The sequence below is a fragment of the Lutra lutra genome, chromosome 10, assembly GCF_902655055.1.
Source record: "Lutra lutra chromosome 10, mLutLut1.2, whole genome shotgun sequence".
Classification (NCBI taxonomy): Eukaryota; Metazoa; Chordata; class Mammalia; order Carnivora; family Mustelidae; genus Lutra; species Lutra lutra.
The window spans coordinates 113642695-113665079 of record NC_062287.1 but is presented as its reverse complement, the minus strand read 5'-3'; the positions used below and the strand labels follow the sequence as shown (position 1 = coordinate 113665079).

Sequence of the window (22385 nt, the reverse complement as noted above, 5' to 3'; positions counted from 1 at the left end):
CGAGCCCTCTGCCTCCTCACCAGCCAGAGACCCGTGGAGGGCAGGGCAGCGGGGTGCTGCTGTCCCCCACAGCCCGGCCCCGGGGCTGTGGGTAGGAGGGGATGGGGTGGTGGGTGCGGGGAGCTGGGCAACAAGCCTGCCCCCAGCCGGACCTCTTCTCCCCGTGCAGGTCGAGCGGGAGATCGCCATCCTGAAGCTCATTGAACACCCCCACGTTCTAAAGCTACACGACGTTTATGAAAACAAAAAATATTTGTAGGTATTGCCGGGTCTGGAGATCCAGGGTGGGGCCTCGGGGAGGGCACAGGCAGCCCCCTGGGGAGGGGCCCCGGTGAGCAGGGAGCTCTCGGGAGGCTTCCACGCTCAGCGCTCCTGGCCCAGACCACGGCAGAGCTATCAGCTTGAACCACCCAGGGGGTAGGGCTCCCTGGAGGCGGAGGCTGGCAGCCAGGGTCAAGCAGCAGGAGCCCCTTGGCCCCAGCGAGCTAACCCCGCAAGCCCTGAGACTCTGCCAGGGCTCCTGGGGACTCTCCCCATTCCCACAGAGCTCCCCTCTGCTCCTTCACGGGGCTGAGACCCCAGGCCGGCCGATGGCTCACCAGGCCCCTCGCCTGACCCGCTGTCCCACCCTCTCCGGGATGTCCGGCTCCCGTGCTGCTGAGAGTGGCTGACCTCAGAGGCCAGCGGAAATCTCCTGTCCCAGGCACACCTGGGTGGGAAAGTGGAGCCCCCCCGCCCAGATCACAAGCTGTGTGGCCTCCCTGAGCTCACCTGGGCTGTGGGTGGCGGACCCTCCCAGGGTCACAACAACGGGGTGCCCAGCCCTGTCACTACCGCTTGTGTGACCTCAGGAGGCCCAGCCTGTGATGCCCAGGCCCTCGGGTGTGTTGGCACTGAGTGAGGAAACTCGAGCAGGGGAGGGGACCCTTAAGGGCTCAGCTCCAAGCGCCAGCCCCGGGGAAGCCTGGGAGCCCGCTGGCCCAGGTGGCCGTCCACAGCCCGCCTGTACTGTCCTGTACAAAGCCGGCCACAGAGGGCAGCCCTGGGGACGCAGGGCGGCTCGGGCACATGGATCGAGGACAGGCCCTCCGTCCAAACCGCGGGTGCTCCGATAGTGACTCTCTCTCTGGGCCTTATCAGTGGCGTCCACACTGTGCCAGCTGGGACCCCAGTGTTTGCGGGTAGGGTGACGGGAGCCGGCTGGTCAGTACAAGTGTGAGGTCCTGGGTGGCAGGTCCCGGTCCTGGGGTCCCTGATGCTGTGGGCAGGAGGAACCCTGCCCCCTGAGACACTCCTGCATGACCCCCCACCGTTGGCCTGACTGGGGTCCACCTTGCAGTGTCCAGTGGCATCCCATGGGTTTGGGGGCAGGTGTTGGCCACGTGCACACACAACGCGCAGGAGATGCGTCACATCTCATTTCCGTGGAGATCCTCGTGAGGACAGACCTGGGGCGGGGGGATGACAAGCTGAGCCTTTGGCCCCAAGGAGGCCACCTTGGCAGGGGGGTGGTCAGGAAGCAAGGGAAGGCCTAGGACAGCAGCCCAGTGGGGGCAGGAGAGGCACAGCCCAGGCAAAGGCCTGGTGACAGGGACACCACACCCAGCACGAGGGGGATCGGGTGGCCCAGCTGGGTCCTGGAGGTCCCTGCACGTTCCCTAGGACCCCCCAAGCCCAAGGCCGCCTGGGGAGCTGGAGGGCAGTCAGGGGTCCCTGCCAGGGGGGCCAGCCCATGCCTCGTGCTTTGATCGGACCCTCCCGCTCAGGAGCGGGGTGGGACCCCCAGGAGGGCCCCTTCTGCCTGAATCCCGCCTTTCCAGCCCCCCTGCACTCCCACCCCCACCGACCCCTCCCTTCCTGCAAGCCCCGCTCTGGAGATACCCCCTTCCCAGCACCTCCGCAGGGTCCCGCAGGTGTCCGCATCCGCACATCTCAGGGGCCGTGCTGTGCCCCTGCCTCGGCGTCCCTCCCTCCCTGTAGCCGCCATCACCCTGCAGCCCCCGTCAGCGGGCCGGACACGGAATGCCCTGCCCCGACCATGGCCCTGGGCCCCCCCGCCAGTGACACGATGCAGCAGAGGGGACGGCACGAAGGGGTGGCAGAGGGGAGTGCCGGGCCTCCAGGCCACTGGCCCACTGTACCCTGTCACAGCCCTTCTGGTGGCCCAGCCTCCAGCTCCTGCAGCAGTCTAGGCCACTAGGCTCTGGGAGCCGAGACGGGGGTAGTCGCCCCCCCCCCCCCGGCGCCCCGGCCAGCTGGGCCACGCCTACCTTTCCCGTCTGTTTCCCTGGGGACCCCTGGCCCTGCCCTGTTCCAGAGTCTTGCTCACCCCATTTAGAGGTCCGGACTACTGGCCAGGCCTCCCTGAGGGCCCGAGTATCTGAATCACGCCCCCACTCTGGGAGCCCGAGCTGGGTTAGCCTGGGAGGGCCTGGAACAGTCACAGCGTGGGGGTTTGCCGCCACAGTGCCCCTCAGCCAGGGGGCCGGGGTGGCCCTGAGCCTGGAATTCCCCACAGCAGAGGGCTCCCCCACGGCGGTGCCCGAAGCAGGCCTGCCAGGAGGTGGGGGGTGGGGGCTCGTACCCAGGGTGCTTGAGGCTGGGACAGGTGGGGGGGGTGCTGGGACGGGGTGCCAACCTGCGGCCTCTGGCCAGTGCTGCTGTGGCTGAGTGGCCCCAGGGCAGGTGGGTCGGACCTCGTGCAGTCACCCGACGCCCACCTGTGCCCCGCAGATACCTGGTGCTAGAACACGTGTCTGGTGGGGAGCTCTTCGACTACCTTGTCAAGAAGGGGAGGCTGACCCCCAAAGAGGCCCGGAAGTTCTTCCGGCAGATCATCTCCGCGCTGGACTTCTGTCACAGCCACTCTATATGGTGCGTGCCCCGACCCCCGCCAGGTGTCCCCAGCCCCGGCTAGGTGCGCCTCCGTTCCCCATGAGGGACACCCTCATCCCCCACCAGGTCCCCCCCCCCAGGTCCCCCCCACTCCCTATAGGTACCCCCACCCCCATCAGATAACCCCCCAACAGGTACCTCTGCCCCACCCTTGTGTTCTTCCTCTGCCCCTGGAGCGGCGGCACACGTTCTGTTTGCCCACCCCCTCCAGGAGTGTCTGGGAGCTTCCGCTAGGTGTCCGCCCCAGGCTCCAGGAGCCCCTCCTCAGGTTTCTCGGGGGTCTTAGGGCCAGGCCAGTCTGGATTGGGGGTCCCGGGTTGGCCCTGGTGCAGAGCACTTATGGTGGGGAGGCCCCAGGGAGTAAAGCAAAGCCTGCCTTGGGGCGGGGAGCATGTGGTGTGACCCCAGAGGGTCCCTGTTTCTCTGTTCCCGAGACCACAGCCACCAGGACGGTGACTTCCCATTGGCTGCCTGTGACATCACCAGGCTGGGCTGCCATTGGCCCCACGCTGCAGAAGCAGATGGGCTTCTGGGGAGGGGCGGCAGCTGGGGGACTGCTCAGCCTCAAGCCGGCCGCCTTCCAGCCACAGGGATCTGAAGCCGGAAAACCTGCTGCTAGACGAGAAGAACAACATCCGGGTGGCCGACTTCGGGATGGCGTCGCTGCAGGTTGGCGACAGTCTGCTGGAGACCAGCTGCGGGTGAGTGTCCGACCCCGAGGCCCCCACCCGCCCTGTCCACGCTGTCCGTGGTCGCGGCTGCCCAACCGGGACGGCCTGGAGCTCCAGGGCCTCTGGCTGTGCTCCCAGATTTCGCGGCCAAGTGCGATGCCGTGAAGGGACCCCACCTGGTGACCCTCCAGGCTCGCCCCCGCTCTGCTCCCCAGCCCTGGGAGACGGGTCTCACCCTAGCGACTGCCCATGTGCTCCCTGTGCACTCAGCCCTGTGGTGCTTCCCAGGACGCTCCTCTCCTTCGACCAGGGCAGCAGGCAGACCGCCTCAGCCTCCTGTGCCTCAGTCTTCCCCAGAAGCACACAGTGGGGATTAGGTTGTGAGGGGCTTGGCCCTACCTTGAGCCTCCTGCCGGGCGTCTCCTGCAGGCAGAGCGTGCCTCCGGGCGTCTCCACTGGCCCTGGGGGGCAGCCCCGAGTGCGGGCGGGCTGGGGTGACCAGGGCCCACAGCGGGTCCCGATCTCCGGGCCTGACGGCTGCTTTTGCCCGCAGATCCCCCCACTACGCCTGTCCCGAGGTGATCCGGGTGAGTAGCCGCCGCCCCCCATCCCCCGCCTCGTCACCGTCTATCCAGGGGGCTTCGCCGCTGGAGCCTCGCAGCCCCCCCACGCCCGGGCCCCGGCCGACCCCCGCCCCCCACGCCCGGGGCCCCAGCCTCTCGGCGGAGGCCGGCCGCTCACCATGTCCCCCGCTGCCGCCCGCAGGGGGAGAAGTACGACGGCCGCAAGGCGGACGTGTGGAGCTGCGGTGTCATCCTCTTTGCCCTGCTGGTGGTGAGCCCCCCGACCCCCCGGCCTGCTGGTGGTGAGCCCCGCGCCCCGCCGCGCGCCCGTGCACCCCTCCCGCGGTAACCGCCGTTCCCTGCCCGCAGGGGGCTCTGCCCTTCGATGATGACAACCTGCGACAGCTGCTGGAGAAGGTGAAGCGCGGCGTGTTCCACATGCCCCACTTCATCCCGCCCGACTGCCAGAGCCTGCTGCGCGGCATGATCGAGGTGGACGCAGCCCGGCGCCTCACGGTGCGTGCCGCGGCTTCCCGCTCCCTCCGACGCCGCCCCGACCCCCTGCGCGGGGCCCTGCCGGGGCCCGTCCCCTCCTGGGCGTCTCCTCCCCGGGGCAGGACTGGCGCACGCCGGGGGCCTCCCCCCTCCCCGTGCCCGTGCGGGGTGTGCGCGTGTGCTCGTGTGCGCGAGCACTGGGTAAGCGGGCACAGTGTGCGCGTGCACGGGCGTGTACCTGCGTGTGCATGGGTGTGGACAGGGCTGCGGTGCCTGGCAGGGGAGCGCCTGCTGATGCGGCCCCCGTGTCCTTGGCTCTCCGGGGTCTGGTCAGTGTGAAGGGCTCCTCACGACCACTGCTCCTGGCATGTGGGCTGGGGAGGGTCCAGGGAAGCTGGTTCTCAAAGAAGGCCCCCGCTGGCCACTTCCTGCCTCCCTGGGGCTCAGTTACTGCCAGGAGGGCCGGTCCCCAGAGCACGGCGGCGGCAGGACTTCTCTGGCTGTTCTCTCTGGGACAAGGGTGACCCAGGGGCCAAGAGGCCACTCTTACCCACCCTCCCCAACCAAGCTGTCCCCAGGGGAGCTGGGGAGAGAGCAGGGCTGGCCCCCAAGCCTCCTGCTCACACCTGCACCCAGCCCCTTCCTGTGCACAGGAGGGCCGCCCTGGCCGCTTCCCCTGCCCTCCTCCCTTGACCTCCGTCCCAGAGCCCTGAGACCTCAGAGGCCACTCTGCTTTCGTGCTCACTCCTTCTGCCACCCAGGCCCCCCAGCCTTGCCTGCAGCCCCCCGGCCCTGACCACCTTCCTTCTCTCTCTACGTCAGCGTTTTCTCTTCCATCTGGGGTAGGCAGGGTCTGGGTGCTGGCCTGGAGCCTCCGGGAACACAGCCCCTCCCCACACTCTTCCCGCCTTGCACCCACATTGTCCCCCATGCCCTGTCCCCATCCGCCAGCCCCTTCCTCCCCTCCTCCTATCCTCTCTCTGCACACTCCTGCGCTCCTCACTCCCTGTGCTCCGTGCTCCCCCCGCCCCGGCCTCCTAACGTGGGCTCGTCTGTCCCTCCTCGTACTAACTCCCTGTTTCTCTTTCCTTGTAGCTAGAGCACATTCAGAAACACATATGGTATATGTAAGTAGCTTTTCCTCCCACATCACCTGCTTTGCCTGACACCCGTCACCGTGGCCTGGAAGGCCTGCTAGGGAAGGCGGGGGGTGACCCAGCCCAGCGCAGGCCTGGCCCTAGCCTCAGCCGCTCCTGGCTCTCCAGGGCCCCGGGCCGGCCTGCGCTGGGCTCGGGCAGGACGCAGGAGGCGTGCAGGGGCTGGGCACAGGGAGAGCAGTAAGACTCGGGGCCCAGGAGGGGGTGGGCCCCGGCCTCCCGGCATCTCGGGGTGGGGGCGGAGGAGACCCAGGCCGCGGAAGGGGTGGGGAGTGACCCCAAGGCGCCTGTCGTCCGCAGAGGGGGCAAGAACGAGCCGGAGCCAGAGCAGCCCATCCCCCGCAAGGTGCAGATCCGCTCGCTGCCCAGCCTGGAGGACATCGACCCCGACGTGCTGGACAGCATGCACTCGCTGGGCTGCTTCCGGGACCGTAACAAGCTTCTACAGGACCTGCTGTCCGGGGAGTACGTCGGCAGGGGCTGCGGCCTGGTCTGGGGCGGCGCGGCCGCGGGGCGGGACCCCTCCTGGAATGCACTTGCCTATCCCTCTCGCTGCCTCCCCCCCGCAGGGAGAACCAGGAGAAGATGATTTATTTCCTTCTCCTGGACCGGAAAGAGAGGTACCCGAGCCACGAGGACGAGGACCTGCCCCCCAGAAATGAAATAGGTACACGGTGGCAGGGTGGTCTGGCCCCATGCTGCCCCTCCCAGGCCCAGGCCGGGCCCTGACCCCTGTCTGCACACAGACCCTCCCCGGAAGCGTGTGGACTCCCCGATGCTGAACCGGCATGGCAAGCGGCGGCCTGAACGCAAGTCCATGGAGGTGCTCAGCGTGACGGACGGCGGCTCCCCGGTGCCCGCGCGGAGGGCCATCGAGATGGCCCAGCATGGCCAGAGGTGCGTGCCTTCCAGGAGCTTCCAGTGCTCTGCCTCCTGGTGGCCTGACCTGGCCGCTGTTGGCACCCCTTGTGGGCTGTGCTGGGCCTGGCATGGCTCATCTCTGCCCCCCGGCCCCGGGGCTGCGCTAAGGCCACCGGGTGGGGCCCGACGACGCTGTGCCGGGCTGCTCGGGCTGGACCGGACTGAGCTGAACTTGGCTGGGCTGGACTGGGCAGAGTGAGCTGAGCTGGGCTGGACTCCACTGAGCCGGACTGGGCTGGGCTGGACTGAGCCGGACTGGGCTAGACTAATCTGGTCTGGGGTGGGCTGAGCTGGACTGGGCTGGATTGGACTGAGCTGGACTAGGGTGGGCTGGACTGAGCTGGGCTGAGCTGGGCTGAACTGGGTTGGGGTGGACTGAGCTGGACTGAGTGGGGCTGGGCTAGACTGGGCTGGGGTGGACTGAGCTGAGCTGGGCTGGGCTGAACTGGGTTGGGGTGGACTGAGCTGGACTGAGTGGGGCTGGGCTAGACTGGGCTGGGGTGGACTGAGCTGAGCTGGGCTGGGCTGAACTGGGCTAGACTGGGATGGACTGGGTTGGGCTGAGCTGGACTGGGCTTTGCTCTGTTGGCCTGGGTTGTACGGGGCTGGTTGGGCTGGACTGGAGTGGACCGGACTTGGCTACAGTGGGGTCAGACCGTGTTCAGAGCCACCCAGAAGGCCTGTCCCCATGTGATGCTGGCCCTGTGTTTGGGTCCCCTGTGGCAGTATGGGGGTCAAGGACAAGGAAGGAGCCTGGACACCAGCAGGTCTGGTCTGTGCCAGCAGCGCCCCCTGGAGGAAGGAAGGGTGACCTGGTCCTGCAGAGCCTCGGCTCATTCTGGTTGGCCAGGCGGGGCCCTTGTCCAGTCCTCATCCTGGCCCTGGGCAGGGCCTGCACGGGGAGGGACCCAGTGTTTCTGTCTAGGTGGGGGCTTTCACCATACCCCTGGGACATGGAGACACAGCTGTGGGGGTCCCAGCTCTGAGGCTGCCCCTGGTCAGCTCGGGGCTGAGCGCTGGGGACAGCTGGGCCTCTCAAGGTATTTGCCTGGAAACGGCCACCATCAGAATAAAACTGGGCTGGTGGTTCTCAGCTCCCTCGGTGGTCCCAAGCCTCCTCTGGGGAAACAGGCTCCAGACCACCACGGCCCCTGCCCTTGGGATCTGGCACTGGAGGGGCTGGTGAGGGTGGTGGAGAAAAGGGTCTCTGCTAGCTGAGCCGCTGCCCTGACTGTGCCTCGTGTCCTGCCTGTTGTGGGCGCCCTCGACCCCAGCAGGCCCCCAGGGCGAGAGGCTGCCTCTCCCTAGCCCACCTTTCCTGAGCCTCGCCCCTGCTCTCCCGGTCGACCTCCCAGTGTGGCTGAGTGCCAACGTGGGGCCCACCCCGCATCCCGGCCACCCCACCTCCCTCCCTCCTTGTCTGCCTAGAGCAGGGGCCGGGCACGGGAGGCCGCCAAGCCCAGTGTCTGCTCCGCCTTCCAGGCCTGGCCACCTTGGGGCCGGAGGAGCTGGGACAGGGTCCACTGTGGACCATCCTGGCGGTCCCTGGTGAGACCCTTCCTGCCAGCTCCTCCCACGCACCCCTGCCGCCCCAGGCCCTGCTTCTTCTTCTGGCTTGGCTACTTGGCCCTGGGCCACAGCGGGCCGTTGGCCAGGGCTGGAGGGGTCCTCGGGCTGGTGGTGGGTGCTGGGCACCTCCAAGGCCTGGCCAGGCCCCCCGCCAGCAGGTCACCAGGGTGGGGTGTGCCACGGCCCCGGCACTCTCCTGCCCGACCTCCCCTTGTGTCCGCGTGCCTGGCCTTGGGCCAGGTAGGCCATGCCCAGCTCGTGTGGGGCTGCGCGGAGGTCCAGCCTCCCGGGCCGCCGGGTGGGGCTGCGTCAGTAACTCTGTTTTCTCACTTTGTTCCTGCTGTAGTAAAGCAGTGTTCAGTAAAAGCCTGGATATCGCTGAAGCCCACCCCCAATTCAGCAAAGAAGACAGGTATACACCCTGCCCGCCCATCCCCCACCCCCCAGCCCCAAAAACGACGCTGGGCCTGGTGGCAGGGCCGGGCCTGAGGCCCTGAGGAGGCGTGGGCTGCTGGGGCAAGGCCAGTGGCCAGCCTGACCGGGTGGGGAGACCCACTGTGCTCTCCCTGCCCGGGGATCCCCGAGAGTCTGCAGGCTGCGAGGCCTCTTCCGCGTGGCCCTGCTTCCCCTCCCCTCCCCCATGCTGTGCTGCCCACAGGGGTCAGAGCGGATGCGGCAGACCAGGGCCGTGGCAGGCTCCCCAGGAGGTGGCAGGAGGCATGACAGTTTCTTGGGTCTCTGCATGGGGCCTAGCATTCCTGAGCCCCCCAGCCCTGTCCCTTCAGGGCCTGCTGCCCGTGGGGGACAGTGGTCGGGCCCCACCTGTTCCCCCCTGCCTGCTCCCGTACCTCTCCGTGCCCCTGCCTGCTCCCTGCTGGCCTCTCGCCGCCCACCTGCCCTGGCTGCTCTGCGCGCAGGCCCCCTCCTTTCTGTCACAGGCAGGTGTGGCCTGGTCAGACAGGACAGTGTGGAGGCGGCTCCCCACCCCCCCCTCCTTCCACTGCTGCTTTTCTGGTTTCCTTGTGCCGAGTGGCGAGTGCATGGCTGGCTCAGTGGCAGGCAGGCCCCAGGCGCTGGGCCTTGCTCTTGGCAGCTGCCCGGCTGGCCTGTGGCTGCTGGGGTGGGCCACAGCCGGACCGATGGCCCCCACTCCCCTCCAGCGTCTGAAAGCTTTGGACCCAGGCCTGGCTCTGGGTACTGTCCTGGCTGTGTGCAGCCTGGGCTGGGGGACTGGGAACAAGGTCAGGCCACACCCTGGCCCCGTGGCTGTGTCAGGTGGTGCAGTTGGAGGGTCCCTGCCATGGGGCCCGCAGATGCCGGGGCCCTGGTCGGAGTGGGCTCAGCGCCTCCCTGAGGCCCAGGGACTGGGCCGGGGTGTGAGTGGGTGGCGAGGGCCCTCTTGGGGCTGGGCTGCCTGGTGCGGGCAGGCCTTCACTCTTTTCCTCCTCTCTCCTGGGGCTGCCTTGCCCTCCCCCGCCCCGCCCCATTTCCTTCCTCGACGGGAGGCAGGTGCCAGCACCAGGGCTGAGCGAGCATGGAGAGCCTCCCCTGCCGTGTGGTGCGGCGCAGTGAGGCTCCTGCCTTGCAGGGTGCCTGGTTCTCGCCCCAGCCCTCGGGGTGCCAGTGAGGAGAGGGCTACGGGCTGGCGTGCTGTGGGCAGCTCTGGGCCGGGCAGGTGGGCCGTGAGCGTGGAGGACTGGGCCAGTGCCCACTTGGTGGCCCGCACGCTAGGACGGGAGACTCTGTCGAGCACAGGACTCGGGGCCTGTGACAATTCAGCTTTGGGGGTTCTGGCCGGGCTCAGAGCACCAGGGGCCGGAGAGTGGACCTGACACAGGGGCTGGACACAGCTCCCAGGAAGCACCCGTCTCCCCTCGTCCCTCTGTCCATCCAAGCCCCTGACAACACCCTTGCTGAGGGCTCCCTGGAGCCATCCCGGGCCTGGGCCTCCCGCCTGGAGGAGAGGAGCCTGAGACGGGCATCCAGCCACCCCACTGGGCTTGATGGGGCCCTCCCTGGTCCTGGGAGAGGCGGGGCGGGGACAGCAGGACAGTCCTGCGTGTGGCCAGGTGTGCGCAGGCCAGGGCGGCCTCAAGGCTCTCGGCCGGGGCTCTGGCCTCTCGAAGGGTCGGCCTGGGGGAGAGAAGCCGGGAGCTGCAGACCCCCGGCTGACCTGCCCGCACCGGTGTCCACAGGTCCAGGTCCATCAGTGGCGCTTCCTCGGGCCTGTCCACCAGCCCGCTGAGCAGCCCCCGGGTGAGCCCCCGCCCCGCCCCCCAGCTCCCAGAGGCCCAGCGTGCACCGGTGGGGGGGGCAGGGAGGCTCCCAGAGCCCGGGCTGGGCCGTGCCCCCCCACCTGCTGCCGCCCCCGTGGTTGCTTCTGCTGTGGCTAACTGCACGTTCTTTTGTTTTGTTTCTTTGTTTTCTCGTCTGTTACTTGTTTTCTTTTACGGCAAATGCCCCCCCCACGCCCGCCTGTCCCCGCTGGTCCTGCCTTGGGGGGGGTCCTGCTTGAACGTTTCTTTCGGGTCCTCCTGGTGCTGTGTGTGTGCATGTGGTGGTGGGGTGGCGGGTGCTCGCATGGCGGACCCTCGGGACCCTCGCGCTCTGCCCCTGCCCTCCGCACCACCCTGTAGCCTGTTAGAAAGTTTGCCCTGCCCCCCCCACCCTCCGAGAGCCCCTTCGTGGCCTGCCCCCTGGCCACCGCTGCGGAGCCGGAAGCTTGCCGGAGCGCCTCTCGGCCCGGACACGTCCTCCCTCCACAGGCCGCCTCGCGGCCCAACCCCAAGACCCAGACCTTGCCGAGCAAGGCCAAGCTGACCGACAAGCCGCTGCAGGGCACCAAGTCCAACCCACTCCCGGCCGGCACCCAGGCCCGACCCCCTGTCCCGGGGGGCCTAGGCCCCCAGCTCGCCCTGCCCCCGGGCCCGCCGACCGTGCTGGCCTCTACCCGGCTCCTGGCCGCCGGGACTGAACCAAACACCAAATCTGTCCCCACCATACAGGTGACCCCTCACCCCTCTCCAAGGGGTAGTCCCCTCCCCACCCCTAAGGGGACGCCTGTGCATACGCCCAAGGAGAGCCCGGCAGGCACGCCGAACCCCACGCCCCCGTCCAGCCCCAGCGTCGGAGGGGTGCCCTGGAGGACACGGCTCAACTCCATCAAGAACAGCTTCCTGGGGTCGCCCCGCTTCCACCGCCGGAAACTGCAGGGTCAGTGGAGGGACGAGGGGTTGCTGCTCTGTGCTGGGCCCCGGGGAGCAGTCTGTGTCCTCTAGGCCAGCACAGGCCCAGGCGGGGCCTCCAGATAGCTGCTCGCTCCCAGGCTTGCCCGCTGCGCGTCGGGGGCCTGGTGGCTGTGGCCTTGGGGCCCCTCTCAGCTCCTGGGCTTCTCTTCAGCCCAGTGATCACTTGAGGCCAGGCTCCTTGAGCCCTGGGAGGACAGCCAGATGACAGGCAGGTGGGGGTGAGGGCCATCCGCAAGCCTGTGGGATGGGGTTGCGGGGGGCAGCCCGTTGCTGAGTGCCAGGTGTCAAGGCTCAGTGGGCACTGTCAGGCCATCCGAGCCTGCAGCACAGCCGATGGGTGGGCATGGGGGCCAGTGCCATCTGTCGGGGGACAGCAGGGCCAGCTGGAGGCCAGAGCAGGCCTGGCCTGATTATAGCACCTGAGGCTGGGACAGCCCCATGGCCTTAGGCTCTGGCAGGGGCAGGAGCCCGTGGGCTGGCTTGTGGGACCACAGTCACAGTGTTGGGGGCGGGGGGCGACAGGGGCAGGGCGGTCATGTCTTTTGTCCTTCCCACGTGCACAGTTCCGACACCAGAGGAGATGTCCAACCTGACCCCGGAGTCGTCTCCAGAGTAAGTGGCTGCTGCTCAAGGTTGAGGGGGAGCCCCTGGCCTCCATCCTGGTGCCCAGACACTGACGTGGCGGGGGCTGTGCTGGAGCCTCCCACATGGCAGGCCAGGGGGCCCTCAAGGGCTGCAGGGCGAAGCACCCCAGCCCCTCCAGGTCTTCTCTCCTCTCTCCCTGTGCCCCTGGGCTTGCCCAGGTCCCCCCTCTACCTCCCGCCTGGGACGCCTCCTCTCCAGCACCCACAGCTCTGTCTCAGACACCTGGAATGCCAGGTTAGGGAGCAGGACTCACAGTGCAGAGGGAGCTGGCTGGCCCCTCCTGGCCCTGCTCAGAAGCCACAGCCTGGGGCTGGCAGGAGGCAAGGGACGGCACAGCCACGCCTCGGCAGGGCTGGGGCTTGCCCGCTGAAGGCTCCGGCCGGCACGCTGGGGGAGCCATGTGGACCAGAACCTGAGCCTCATGGCAGAGGCGCTCACCCTGCTCTGGACACGGGCTCAGCCCCAGTATGGGGAGCCCGAGGAGGACCAGCCTGTGGGGTTTGCAGCGGGGCAGCCTCCAAGGAGGCCTGTGCTGGGCAGAACGGAGGTGGAATGTGGCCAGAAACTTGGAGGCTCACGGGGACGGAGCGTCTCAAGGTGAAAACTTGGCGCCGGCCGAAGAGGATGAGGAAGAGCCGTGGACTGGCCTGGCGGGAGCTCGCGTCCAGGGGAGGGTGGCGTCGTTCAAGGCCAGGAGCAGACCAGGCCCTCCGCGGACCTTCGCCAAGAGGAAGGAGCTGCCCGTGGGAGGCGGTTGGCGAGCAGAGCCACGGCTCAGCCCACAGCCAGTCTGGACAGGGAGGACTCGCTGGAGCTGCCCTGCCCGCTCTCCCCGCCCCAGCAGCGGCCTTGGTCCTCAGCCCCGGGAAGACGACGCACACAGGAACCGTGCTGTGGATGCGGGGCAGGGCTGGCGAGGGCACAGGCAGCCTCCACAGAGGCCGCAGTCTCGTCGCCAAGCAGAAGTGCCACCATGTGGCTTGCTCTGCGTGAGGCCGGCTGACTCCTGGGCCGCAACGTGTCGGGGTGAGGGATCCCATCCCACCGTTAGTGCCCCTCGGCCAAAACGTCCTGCTGTTGTCACGGCGCTCGCAGACACCCTTGTAACGGGATTGTTGGGCGTTCAGGCTGGTTGGACCCCACGGCACCTGACGCCAAGTCGGTGCCCACAGCCTCCCCTCCTTCCCATCCTCCAGTCCCTCTGGAGGCCTCTCTGCCCCCACCCCCAGGGGTCCTGGCCAGCGCCCACCGCGTGGCAGGTGTGGCTGATGGGGCGGAGCAGGTTCGCGGTGGCCCCAGAGGCCTGTGCAGCTAATGCCTCGGCACCGCCTCCTATGGAGGACGCACTCGCCCACAGTGTGTCAGGGTCCGCAGGGAAGCTCCCGGGACAGCGTGTGTGCATGAGTGTGCAGGTCTGGGGGCTGGCAGGTCTGAGACCGCAGATTCAGCAGGTGCAGGTTCCGGTTTGGGTGACGTCACAGCCCTGAGTGTGACATGTGCAGGTGGGGAATTCACGCTGTGGCGTTGAGTAGAACTCGGGGAAGCTGCAGCCTGTGCTCCGGGGGCCTTCACCTGCTTGGACGAGGCCCACCACGCAGGGAGTGTCTGCTTTACTCGGAGAGGCCCCGCGGCTGCCTGGATGGCCCGGCCCACATTGAAGTTGGTTGGCACCGCCTCTGGCTCCTTCAGGCTTCTTCCGGGCACGGGACTGCCTATTATGCCAGGTGCCAAACTGCCAGCTCCCACACTGCAAATAAGTCGTTTTTGGTGCTGTTCTTTGTCAAGGGAGGAGAAGCAGGAACCCTGTATACGGGCCCCAGAACTGCCCCTCTGCGTACTTGCTGGGCTACAGGTGCTGGGGCACGGCGGGGAGCAGCTGGACCCAGAGCGGACAGTGGGCAGGACGGTAGGATGTGGGGAAGGAGGTGGCCGGTGACCAGGAGGTCCGGCAGGACATGCCTGCCCGTCGTCCCCGTCGTCCCCTCTGCGCTGTTGCTGGGCCGGGATCCCTGGGCCAAGTAGAGGCTGGCTGTGGAACCGGGCACGGAAAGGGAAATCACGTGCTTGGGAAAGGCACCGAGAGGTGCTGGAGAATCTGCCCTTACGGTTCCCCCTGCCAGCACTGATGCCCACACCAGGGCAAGATGCTGGGCTGCGTGGGCCGAATGGGTGTGTCCATCAGCGGAGCCGCGAGTCGGCAGTCAGGACACGTTGGCACTGCTAACTAGCAGATGGCACCGGGCTCAGCAGCTCTGACACCACACACTCCACATCTCGGGTTCTGTGGGTCAGGCCCCGGGCCGGCCCAGTAGGGCCCTCCACCTTACGGAGTCCGTGGGCTGTGGTCACCTCCAGGCTCAGCTGGGCCAGGACCTGTGGCCAAGCTCCTGTAGTCGTCGGTGGGATTCAGGGCCTGCTGGCTTCTGGACCAAGGGCCTCTCCATCACGATGCAGTGGAGACCTGCTAGCAAGCAGGAGACATGGCCTTGAGTGCCATGTTCTTGGAGGTGACATCTGTCACTCATTCTGCTTAGAAGAAAGTCCTGGCCTGTCCCCGTCTCAGGGAGGGGTGTGCAGGATCACGGGGCCAGCTGAGGGCACCCATGCTAGTGTGCACGGCAGTGAGGGGTTGCAGACCGCACGGGTCAGATGCAGATGCTGGACAGAGTAACAAGGCCGGACGGAAGACAGGACAGGAAAGGAAGCCCTGAGCACCAGTGAGGGAGGGGCTGCGTGCAGGAGGGTATATCGCTGACCCGCCCAGCACAGCACTGGGCTTTGGAACAGCCTTTGTGTCCCAGACTGACCTGGGCTGGGCAGCAGGCAGCTGAGTAGCCCCTGGTCCTCGAGGACGGGGTGGCCAGGGGGAGCTGAGGCTGTCCCACCAGATGGGAGGGGCACATAGCATCCCGAGCCCTCAGGCCCCACTGTCCATGCAGGGTCTCTCCTGTCCACTTGTTCTTATGGGTGCAGAGCTCCCCCACCAGCCCCGACCCCATACCCTGGCCTTCCGCATTGCCCCCACCCCCTATACAGTCCCAGGGCCGGGGGCACATTCTTCCAGGTGGCTGCAGGACTGTTGCAAATTGCCCCAAAACTTGGTGGCTGAAACAGAGAGGAGCAGGACTGGGTGTCAGGGTGTGCTCTGCTGTCCTTTCTGGTGGGTTCTGGTGGGCACTGCCCAGGCCCAGGCAGGCCTGGGGGTACGGGGCCAGGCTGAGACCGTGGGATTAGCATTAGGGCTGCAGGGTCAGGGCAGGAGGAGGCGGGGGCCAGGGCAGGAGTTAGGGCAGTAAGCCGGCCCTGCCCAGGAGGCTCGGCTGACAGCACACCCTGACGGGAGCCGCCCTCTGCCCCCTCCCCTCCCCCAGGCTCGCCAAGAAGTCCTGGTTCGGGAACTTCATCAACCTGGAGAAGGAGGAGCAGATCTTTGTAGTCATCAAGGACAAAGCCCTGAGCTCCATCAAAGCAGACATCGTTCACGCCTTCCTGTCGGTGAGCCTCCCGCCCGGCTGGGGACACGCGTCCCACTTGGACACTGGCTGGAGCCAGACGGTCGCTGCACAGGCCCTGGGCTGGGGAGGGAGGCCGGCTGTCATCATGAGCAGCCCTGGCTGTGGGAGCACCAGGGACGGGGACAAGCGCGGGGGTGGGGTGGGGACAACTCACTGAGACTGAGTAAAGCACAGGCTACTCACGGGGGCGGGGACCTGGGGCCTGGACACAGGGACCTCTGCCGAGTCTGTCCCAGGGGCCTGTCTCCAGCTCCCATGCACGCTCCCCCATCCCTCACCCTCCATGGGCTGCCGCCTCCTAGAGCCCCTCTGGCTCCCTGAGGCCAGGCTGTGCTCAGGCCCTGGGGGCGCTCCATTCCGTCTGTGAGATCCTGAGCTCGCGAGAAACAGAAAGCCCTAAAGGTCTGCTCCCAGCGTCCTGCAGGGGGCCTGGCCCGGGGTGGGGTGGGGTCCCCCCGGGGATCAGAACGCGCCCCCCCCCACCCCGTTCAGGGCTGGGACCTGTCACGGGTTTCTTCAGCCTGGTGTGGCCCCAGCCCAGGTTCCCCAAGGGCCGGGGACCCGCCTGCCATGGTGGCCTGCTCGCCTCCATAGGACCCCTGGTCTGGGCCTCCCTCACCATCCGCTCCTGCGAGACCCTCCCTGGTTCAGCCTCCCGGCATGGACTGGGTCTTCCAACTGCGAGGCCAGCACAGCACTCCTGGGCTGCAGAGCCCTGGCCTGGGGTGACCCCTCCAGGGCCAGACGGCCTCCTGACTTGGTTTCAAGGGCATTTCCCCCGGCTGCTCCTACGCCAAGTGCTCAGGGGCCTCTCTGCCCATCCTGGGAGCGGCCCCTTTCCCGAGCCCACAGAGCAGCAGGTGCCACCCTTGGCAATGGCCGTGGGGTCCCCGCCTCGGAGGCCGTCACCCTGGTCCTGGCTGCTGCTTCATGGGGTCTCCTCGACCCTGTCTCCCCCAGCCCTCTCCTCTGCCACTCTGCTCCCACGTCCCCAGCCCGCACGCAAGCCGAGAGGCAGAGGTCCCAGCCTGGTCTGCGGGGATGCGGCGGTCCGTCCGCACCCCCGCACACCCACGCCGCCCTCCCGCCCGCAGATCCCCAGCCTCAGCCACAGCGTCATCTCCCAGACGAGCTTCCGGGCGGAGTATAAGGCGACGGGGGGCCCGGCAGTGTTCCAGAAGCCGGTCAAATTCCAAGTGGACATCACCTACACGGAGGGCGGGGCGGCACACAAGGAGAACGGCATCTACTCCGTCACGTTCACGCTCCTGTCAGGTGAGCCTCGGGCCAGGGCGCGGGCTCCGGGCACCAGCCCTGTCCTGGCCGTGACGCCCCGTTTCCCCCAGGCCCCAGCCGCCGCTTCAAGAGGGTCGTGGAGACCATTCAGACCCAGTTACTGAGCACACACGACCAGCCCTCTGCCCAGCACTTGTCAGGTGAGCGGGGGCTCAGTTCGGGCCGCCCTGCGGGCTGGTGAGCAGGGGTGTGGCCCCTCTGACGTGGCCCCCCCCCAGGGGGCAGGGCCCTCCCCGGCGCAGTGGGCCGGCCCATCTCTGCATACCCAGGGAGGTAGGGCCCAGCACACCACACTGAAAGGCGCCTCTTGTCCACTGTAGAACCCCCCCCGCCAGCGCCAGGACTAAGCTGGGGTGCTGGGCTTAAGGGCCAGAAGGTGGCCACCAGCTACGAGAGTAGCCTCTGACGCTGGCAGGTAAGGTGTCTGGCCTCGCCATAGGGGCAGGGAGGGGGCTGTGGGCAGGTCCTCTGGCGAGAGCCAGACTGGCCCCCAGAAGGGCACCCCGTGCCCGCTCACACATCCAGCGGCCACTCCCAGGGCTGGACAGGCCGCATAGGGCCCAGCACCTAGGCTGAGCGGCCAGACACAAGCAGCCTGGCCCCAGGCCAGTGAGGGTAGGCTCCAGGAGAGCAGTGGCCAAGGTCCTGCCTGGGAGCCTGCCACCCTCGGGGCTCCCCCGGTGGTACCCTGCGAGGCTGTGGGCCCAGCGCCCACGCTGGCTGACACACGGTTGGGGCCGCCTGCTGCCCGCCTTCCCAGCGACATGTCTGGCCATGAGTTCCCAAAGGAGGGGCTCCCCAGCTGGGCCTACAGGGGGTCACACAGGGAAAGGGTCGGCCCAGGTCTGGACGTGCTGGGGGTCCGAGGGCCTGAGAAAGCCCACACCGCTCAGCATCTGGTGGGGAGTGGGCTACGTGCCCACTGTGGGTGGGGGTGGGTGAGCCCGTGCCTGGGCAGGGCGGGCATGTGCACGTGTCACTATCCGTTAGCAAGGCTGGGGTTGCTGTCAGAATGTTGGGACGGCACGGCTTGCCAGGAGGCCCGTGTCAGGGACACCCCATCCAGCCCGAGCCTTGTCTCTCTGAGCATCCCCGGCACCTGGCTGGAGCCTTAGTGGGCCCCTCCTCCAGCCTGGCCCCACCTGTCCCCTCACCCCCGCCATCCTCATTTCATTGTGTGTGTTACCCTTTTCTTTCCCAACATGTGCCTCGTCACCCCATGGGCAGGTCAGGGCAGGGGTGGCCCAGCAGCCTGGCCCCGGGAGCCAGGTTGGCATTGGAGGTAGGCCGTGGGGCAGGGGTGGCTCCCTGAGCTTTGAAGGCCCCCATCTCAGAGCAGAGTAGGGGTGACAGAGGGAAACTGAGGCCAGGGAAGGACAGAGCTTGTCCGGTGAGGTGAGCAAAGGCCAGGGCCTGTGGCGCTGCCCAGCGGATGCCTGGGCCTGCAGCCACTGTCTGGGGGCCACAGTCTCTCTGCCCCTGGCTGGGCCATGGACAGTAACTTAGGAGGGGTCATTCTGCCCATTAGCAGGCATCTCTCATGCCAAGTCCCAGGCGCAGCAGTGAAGGAGCTAACGGTGAAGTCCTAAGTGAAGTCCTAACCCCATGCCAAAGCAGTGGCCTCTGTTAGCCCTGTCCCTGCAAACTCCTGGGTACCCAATCTGGGCCCCAAGCCCGTCTCCCCTGCCCTCCTTCAGGGGCCTTAGACCTGGGAAGCCTAATCCGGGACTCCAGCCCATGCCCTGGCTCCCTCCCCAGGCCTCCTGAGGGTCTCCTTGGACTCTGGCCATTCCCAGCACCCTCCTCCCCCCCCAATCCCCCTGCTCTGGGTGCGCTCGTCTGGCGAGCTCAGTCCTAGAGCCACTGTGAGCAGGGGGCAGAAGTGGGGCCCACTCAGCTACCAGGGCAAAACACCTGGTGGCTGCTCCAACAGGGACAGGAGGCGGAGAGGTCACCTCCCACTCAGCGGGGGCCCCTGTGAGAGCCTTGAGGGAGGAGCCCTCAGCCTAGTCCCCCTCCAGCACAAACACTCCCAGACCCAGCAGAAGGTGGGAGAGGGTCAAAGAAGGGTGAGCCGACAGGAGCTGAGGGCAGGTGGGAGCCACGCAGCTGCCTGAGCCGCACGGTGGCAGAGGGAGGACACACAGATGGCCAGAGTAGACCACAGCCAGAGCCTGGGCTTCTTGGCACCAGAACCTATGTCTGGGGCCCAGGGGAGGACAGAGGGAATGGAGGACCAGGCAGGCCCAGGGCACCCGAGGGGCAGGGCAAGGCCTGTGTTCTGGCTCTGGTGGCAGGAGGACTTTCCTCTGCCCGGAGAAGGCCCCCACTCTGCCCACATTCTGGGCGGGCCGCACCCCAGGCTCCACCCCCAGTCGCACCCCGCCCCCGGGCCCGCTCTTTGTGCCCCCCCCCCCCACCCCCACCCTGCTCTGGGCTCTACCCCTCCTGGTGTTGCCCCTCCCTCTGGTGGGCCGGCCCCAGCAAACCCCCTACTGGGCTATGGCCCCGCCCCACGCCGGGCCCCGCCCCTCCCTGGGGGCCTGGCCAGAGGCTGAGGGCAGCGCCTGGCCAGGAGTCCAAGCGGGAAGACTTTTTCACACGTCTCCCTCCCTCCTTTCTCCATTCTGTGCTCCAGACACCACTAACTGTATGGAAATGATGACGGGGAGGCTTTCCAAATGTGGTAAGAACCCCCCCCACGCTCACCTGGGACCCCCCAGCCTGTCACCCCCACCTGCAGCCTGCTCCTGGCAGGGTGCTGCCCCCACCACCCTTAGGGCCATCCTGGGGTTCCTGTGTATACGCGGGGTCCAGACGTGCACACTCGTGCCCACCCAGTACCGCACGTCTGCCAGGAGCAGCCTCCGTCACCCACCGCCATAGGGCAGCCACAGGCCCCGCCCTAGGATCCAGGCAGGCCAGGAAGGGACCCCAAGGCCCAAAGCAGTAAAGGGTCCTCATGCCCCAGAGCTGGCAAGGGCTCTTGCGTGTGGGCTCTGGCCTGGGGTCTGGGTGGACTGAAGCTCTTGAGCAGGAGGCTGGTGTAAAGCTCTCCGTGCGCTGGAGGGGTGACGGCGTGCGGTGCGAGAGCACCAGAGCACCGCCGCTGGGACCGCAGGGGTCAGGTCTGACAAGCAGAGCAGAGGCCGCAGGACAGCGAGAACAGGCCCTCCCAGGTGGGGGTGGTCAGACCATGTCTGCCCTCTTCCTCTTGCGCTTAGGACAGTCCCTCTGGGATCAGGGCTCCCACTCTGGCTGCCTGCCCCCGGCCCTCCCACACCCAAACCCTCCACGCCTGTCCACCCATCCGTCCATCTGTCTGTCTGCTGCTGACCTCTGTGTCCATGCGGTGCTGCCCAGGCTGGCCCGGGGCCGGGCTCCAAGCCTCGGGGGAGGAGTGTGGCGGGCGCGCTGGCTGCCGTCTCCCCAGCCCAGGGATGGCTCCCGGGCCGCACGCACGGAGCCGGCCTGGGGGCCCAGGCTCCTGCTCAGCCCTGCGGCGCGTGGGCGCGGTGGTTCCTCCGCCGCGGGGTCCGCCGGGGGGGACGGGCCGGCCCGGCCTGCCCGGGGTGGGGGAGGGGGGCGGCCCGGCCCGGGGAGGGAGGGGGGGGGTCCTTCCGCGCGCCCGCCCCGCCCGCCGCCCGCCGCCCGCCGCCCGCCCGGCCGGCCGCGCCTCGCTCGTGGGCCCGGCCCCGGCGGCGACCGCGGGTTCACGCGTGTGTTCTCTCTCCCCTCCCCCCTCTTCTGTTTCTCTCCTCTGTTCTGTGCACCCAGGCAGCCCATTGAGTAGCTTCTTTGACGTAATTAAACAACTTTTTTCAGACGAGAAGAACGGGCAGGCGGCCCCGGCCCCCAGCACGGCCGCCAAGCCGAGTGCCCACGGCCCCCTCGGTGACGCCGCGGCCGCCGGCCCGGGCCCTGGAGGGGACGCCGCGTGCCCGCCGGCCCCGGACCCGGCCCGGACGGCGCCGCCCGCCGCCCGCCGCGAGCAGCCTTAGCCCCGTAGCCGCTGCCCCCGCCGGCCGCCCGGGGAGGAGAGGAAAGGGGGCACGGGGGCCACCGCCCGCGCCGCCGCGCCCGCGCTTCTCTCTCCCGCTGTCTCTGTCTCTGCCTGTCTCTGACGCGGCCACTGTTTCCGCTCTGATACCAGGAACAGTCCCGAAAACTTAACATGTCACCTCCACGAGGCCGTCCTCGGGGCTCCGCGCCGGACACCGGCTGACCGAAGGCAGCTGCCGCGGACCCGCCCTCCCTCGTCTCCTGCCGCCGCCGCCGCCCCGCCCCGCCCCGCCCCGCCCCGCCCCGCCCCGCGGCCCCGCCCCGCGGCGCGGCCCCGCCCCTCCGCGCGCCGGCCCCGCCCCCGCGGCGCGGCCCCGCCCCCTCCGCCGCGCGGCAGGCCCAGGCCGGCGTCCGCCCCCACCCCCCGCCCCGCCCCGCCGCCGCCCCTCCCGCCGCTCGCTCGCGTCCGCCGCCCCCGCCCCCCGCTCGCCTGGGGCTGCCGCGTGCGCTCGCGCTTGGCGACCTTCCCCGGCCTGAGTGGACACGGACCCTGGAGGCCCCGGAGCCACCTGCCTGCGCCAGGGCCGGCCGAGACCAGTGTTATTTATTTGCTGCGTTAACTTACTGAGTCCCTTACTCCTCCGGAGGTTCAGGGAAGGGGCAGCGGCCGTCGGTCTGTCTGCGCGTCTGGGGCCGGGTGCGGGCCGCGGCGCCCGGAGGCTGGAGCCGGCAGAGAGCCCGGGGGCGCGGCGGCGGGGGCAGGCCGGCGGGGGCAGCGCCCGCGAGCTACTGTAAACTTTAAAGAATTCCTGCAAGATATTTTTATAAACTTTTTTTTCTTGGTTGTTTTTGGAAAAGGGTGTGGGGGTGGGGGGAGCCGCTGGGGCAGGGCCAGGTTTTGTGTTCGGGTCTTTCTATATACATGCACATATATATTTAAGAACGGCGCGGTTCGCTCTGTCCCATGTTCTGTCCCGTCCCTGCGCAGAAACGACTCCAGCCTCACGGGGGCCGGGGGCGCGGTGGGGGAGCGGGATGGCACCGCCCAGGGGCGCGCGGCCCGGCACAGGCTGGGGACCATCTGGGTTTTGTGGCTGAGAGTGCGGGTAGCAGGAAGGCCCTGAGCTGGCTCCCACACACAGGACAGCAGAGGCACCGCAGGGTTTTTTTACTAAAATGACAAAAAGTTAAAAAAAAAAAAAAGGAAAAAGTAAAAGAAAGTTAGCGGCACTCTCCGCAGTGTGTGTTCTCTGTACACAGCGAGGTGGTGGGATGCGGCCGCCTCGCTTCGTCCTGTCCCCAGCTTCTGCTGCTTTGTGTTGGTGGGTCCGGTCCCTCCAGGCCGGCGCCGACCGCGCGTGTTGCGAGCGCCCGGGCGCCGGGCTGCCCTCAGGAGGCGCCGGGTGAC

The 22385-nt window shown here is 68.1% G+C and overlaps 1 protein-coding gene across 14 annotated transcripts in view; it reads left to right on the top strand.

The window, feature by feature from the left end:
* BRSK2 (BR serine/threonine kinase 2) overlaps positions 1–21351 on the top strand; it is a 59333-nt gene extending 37982 nt beyond the window's left edge. For 2 of the 14 annotated variants that reach the window (XM_047693345.1, XM_047693349.1), the window contains exons 3-21: positions 170–255; positions 2734–2874; positions 3480–3596; positions 4120–4153; positions 4332–4400; positions 4499–4645; positions 5720–5751; positions 6082–6246; positions 6351–6448; positions 6528–6678; positions 8618–8683; positions 10467–10527; positions 11277–11484; positions 12083–12131; positions 15536–15659; positions 16774–16954; positions 17026–17115; positions 19614–19661; positions 20753–21351. In XM_047693345.1, the coding sequence (XP_047549301.1) occupies positions 170–255; positions 2734–2874; positions 3480–3596; positions 4120–4153; positions 4332–4400; positions 4499–4645; positions 5720–5751; positions 6082–6246; positions 6351–6448; positions 6528–6678; positions 8618–8683; positions 10467–10527; positions 11277–11484; positions 12083–12131; positions 15536–15659; positions 16774–16954; positions 17026–17115; positions 19614–19661; positions 20753–20976 (2091 nt within the window). In that variant the 3' untranslated portion in view covers positions 20977–21351. Of the gene's footprint in view, positions 1–169; positions 260–2733; positions 2875–3479; positions 3597–4119; positions 4154–4331; positions 4401–4498; positions 4646–5719; positions 5752–6081; positions 6247–6350; positions 6449–6527; positions 6679–8617; positions 8684–10466; positions 10528–11276; positions 11485–12082; positions 12132–15535; positions 15660–16773; positions 16955–17025; positions 17116–17295; positions 17391–19613; positions 19662–20752 lie in introns of all 14 variants that reach the window. The other 12 variants (XR_007121150.1, XR_007121151.1, XR_007121152.1 and 9 more) reach the window with 12 other exon arrangements.
* The last annotated feature ends 1034 nt before the right edge of the window (positions 21352–22385 follow it).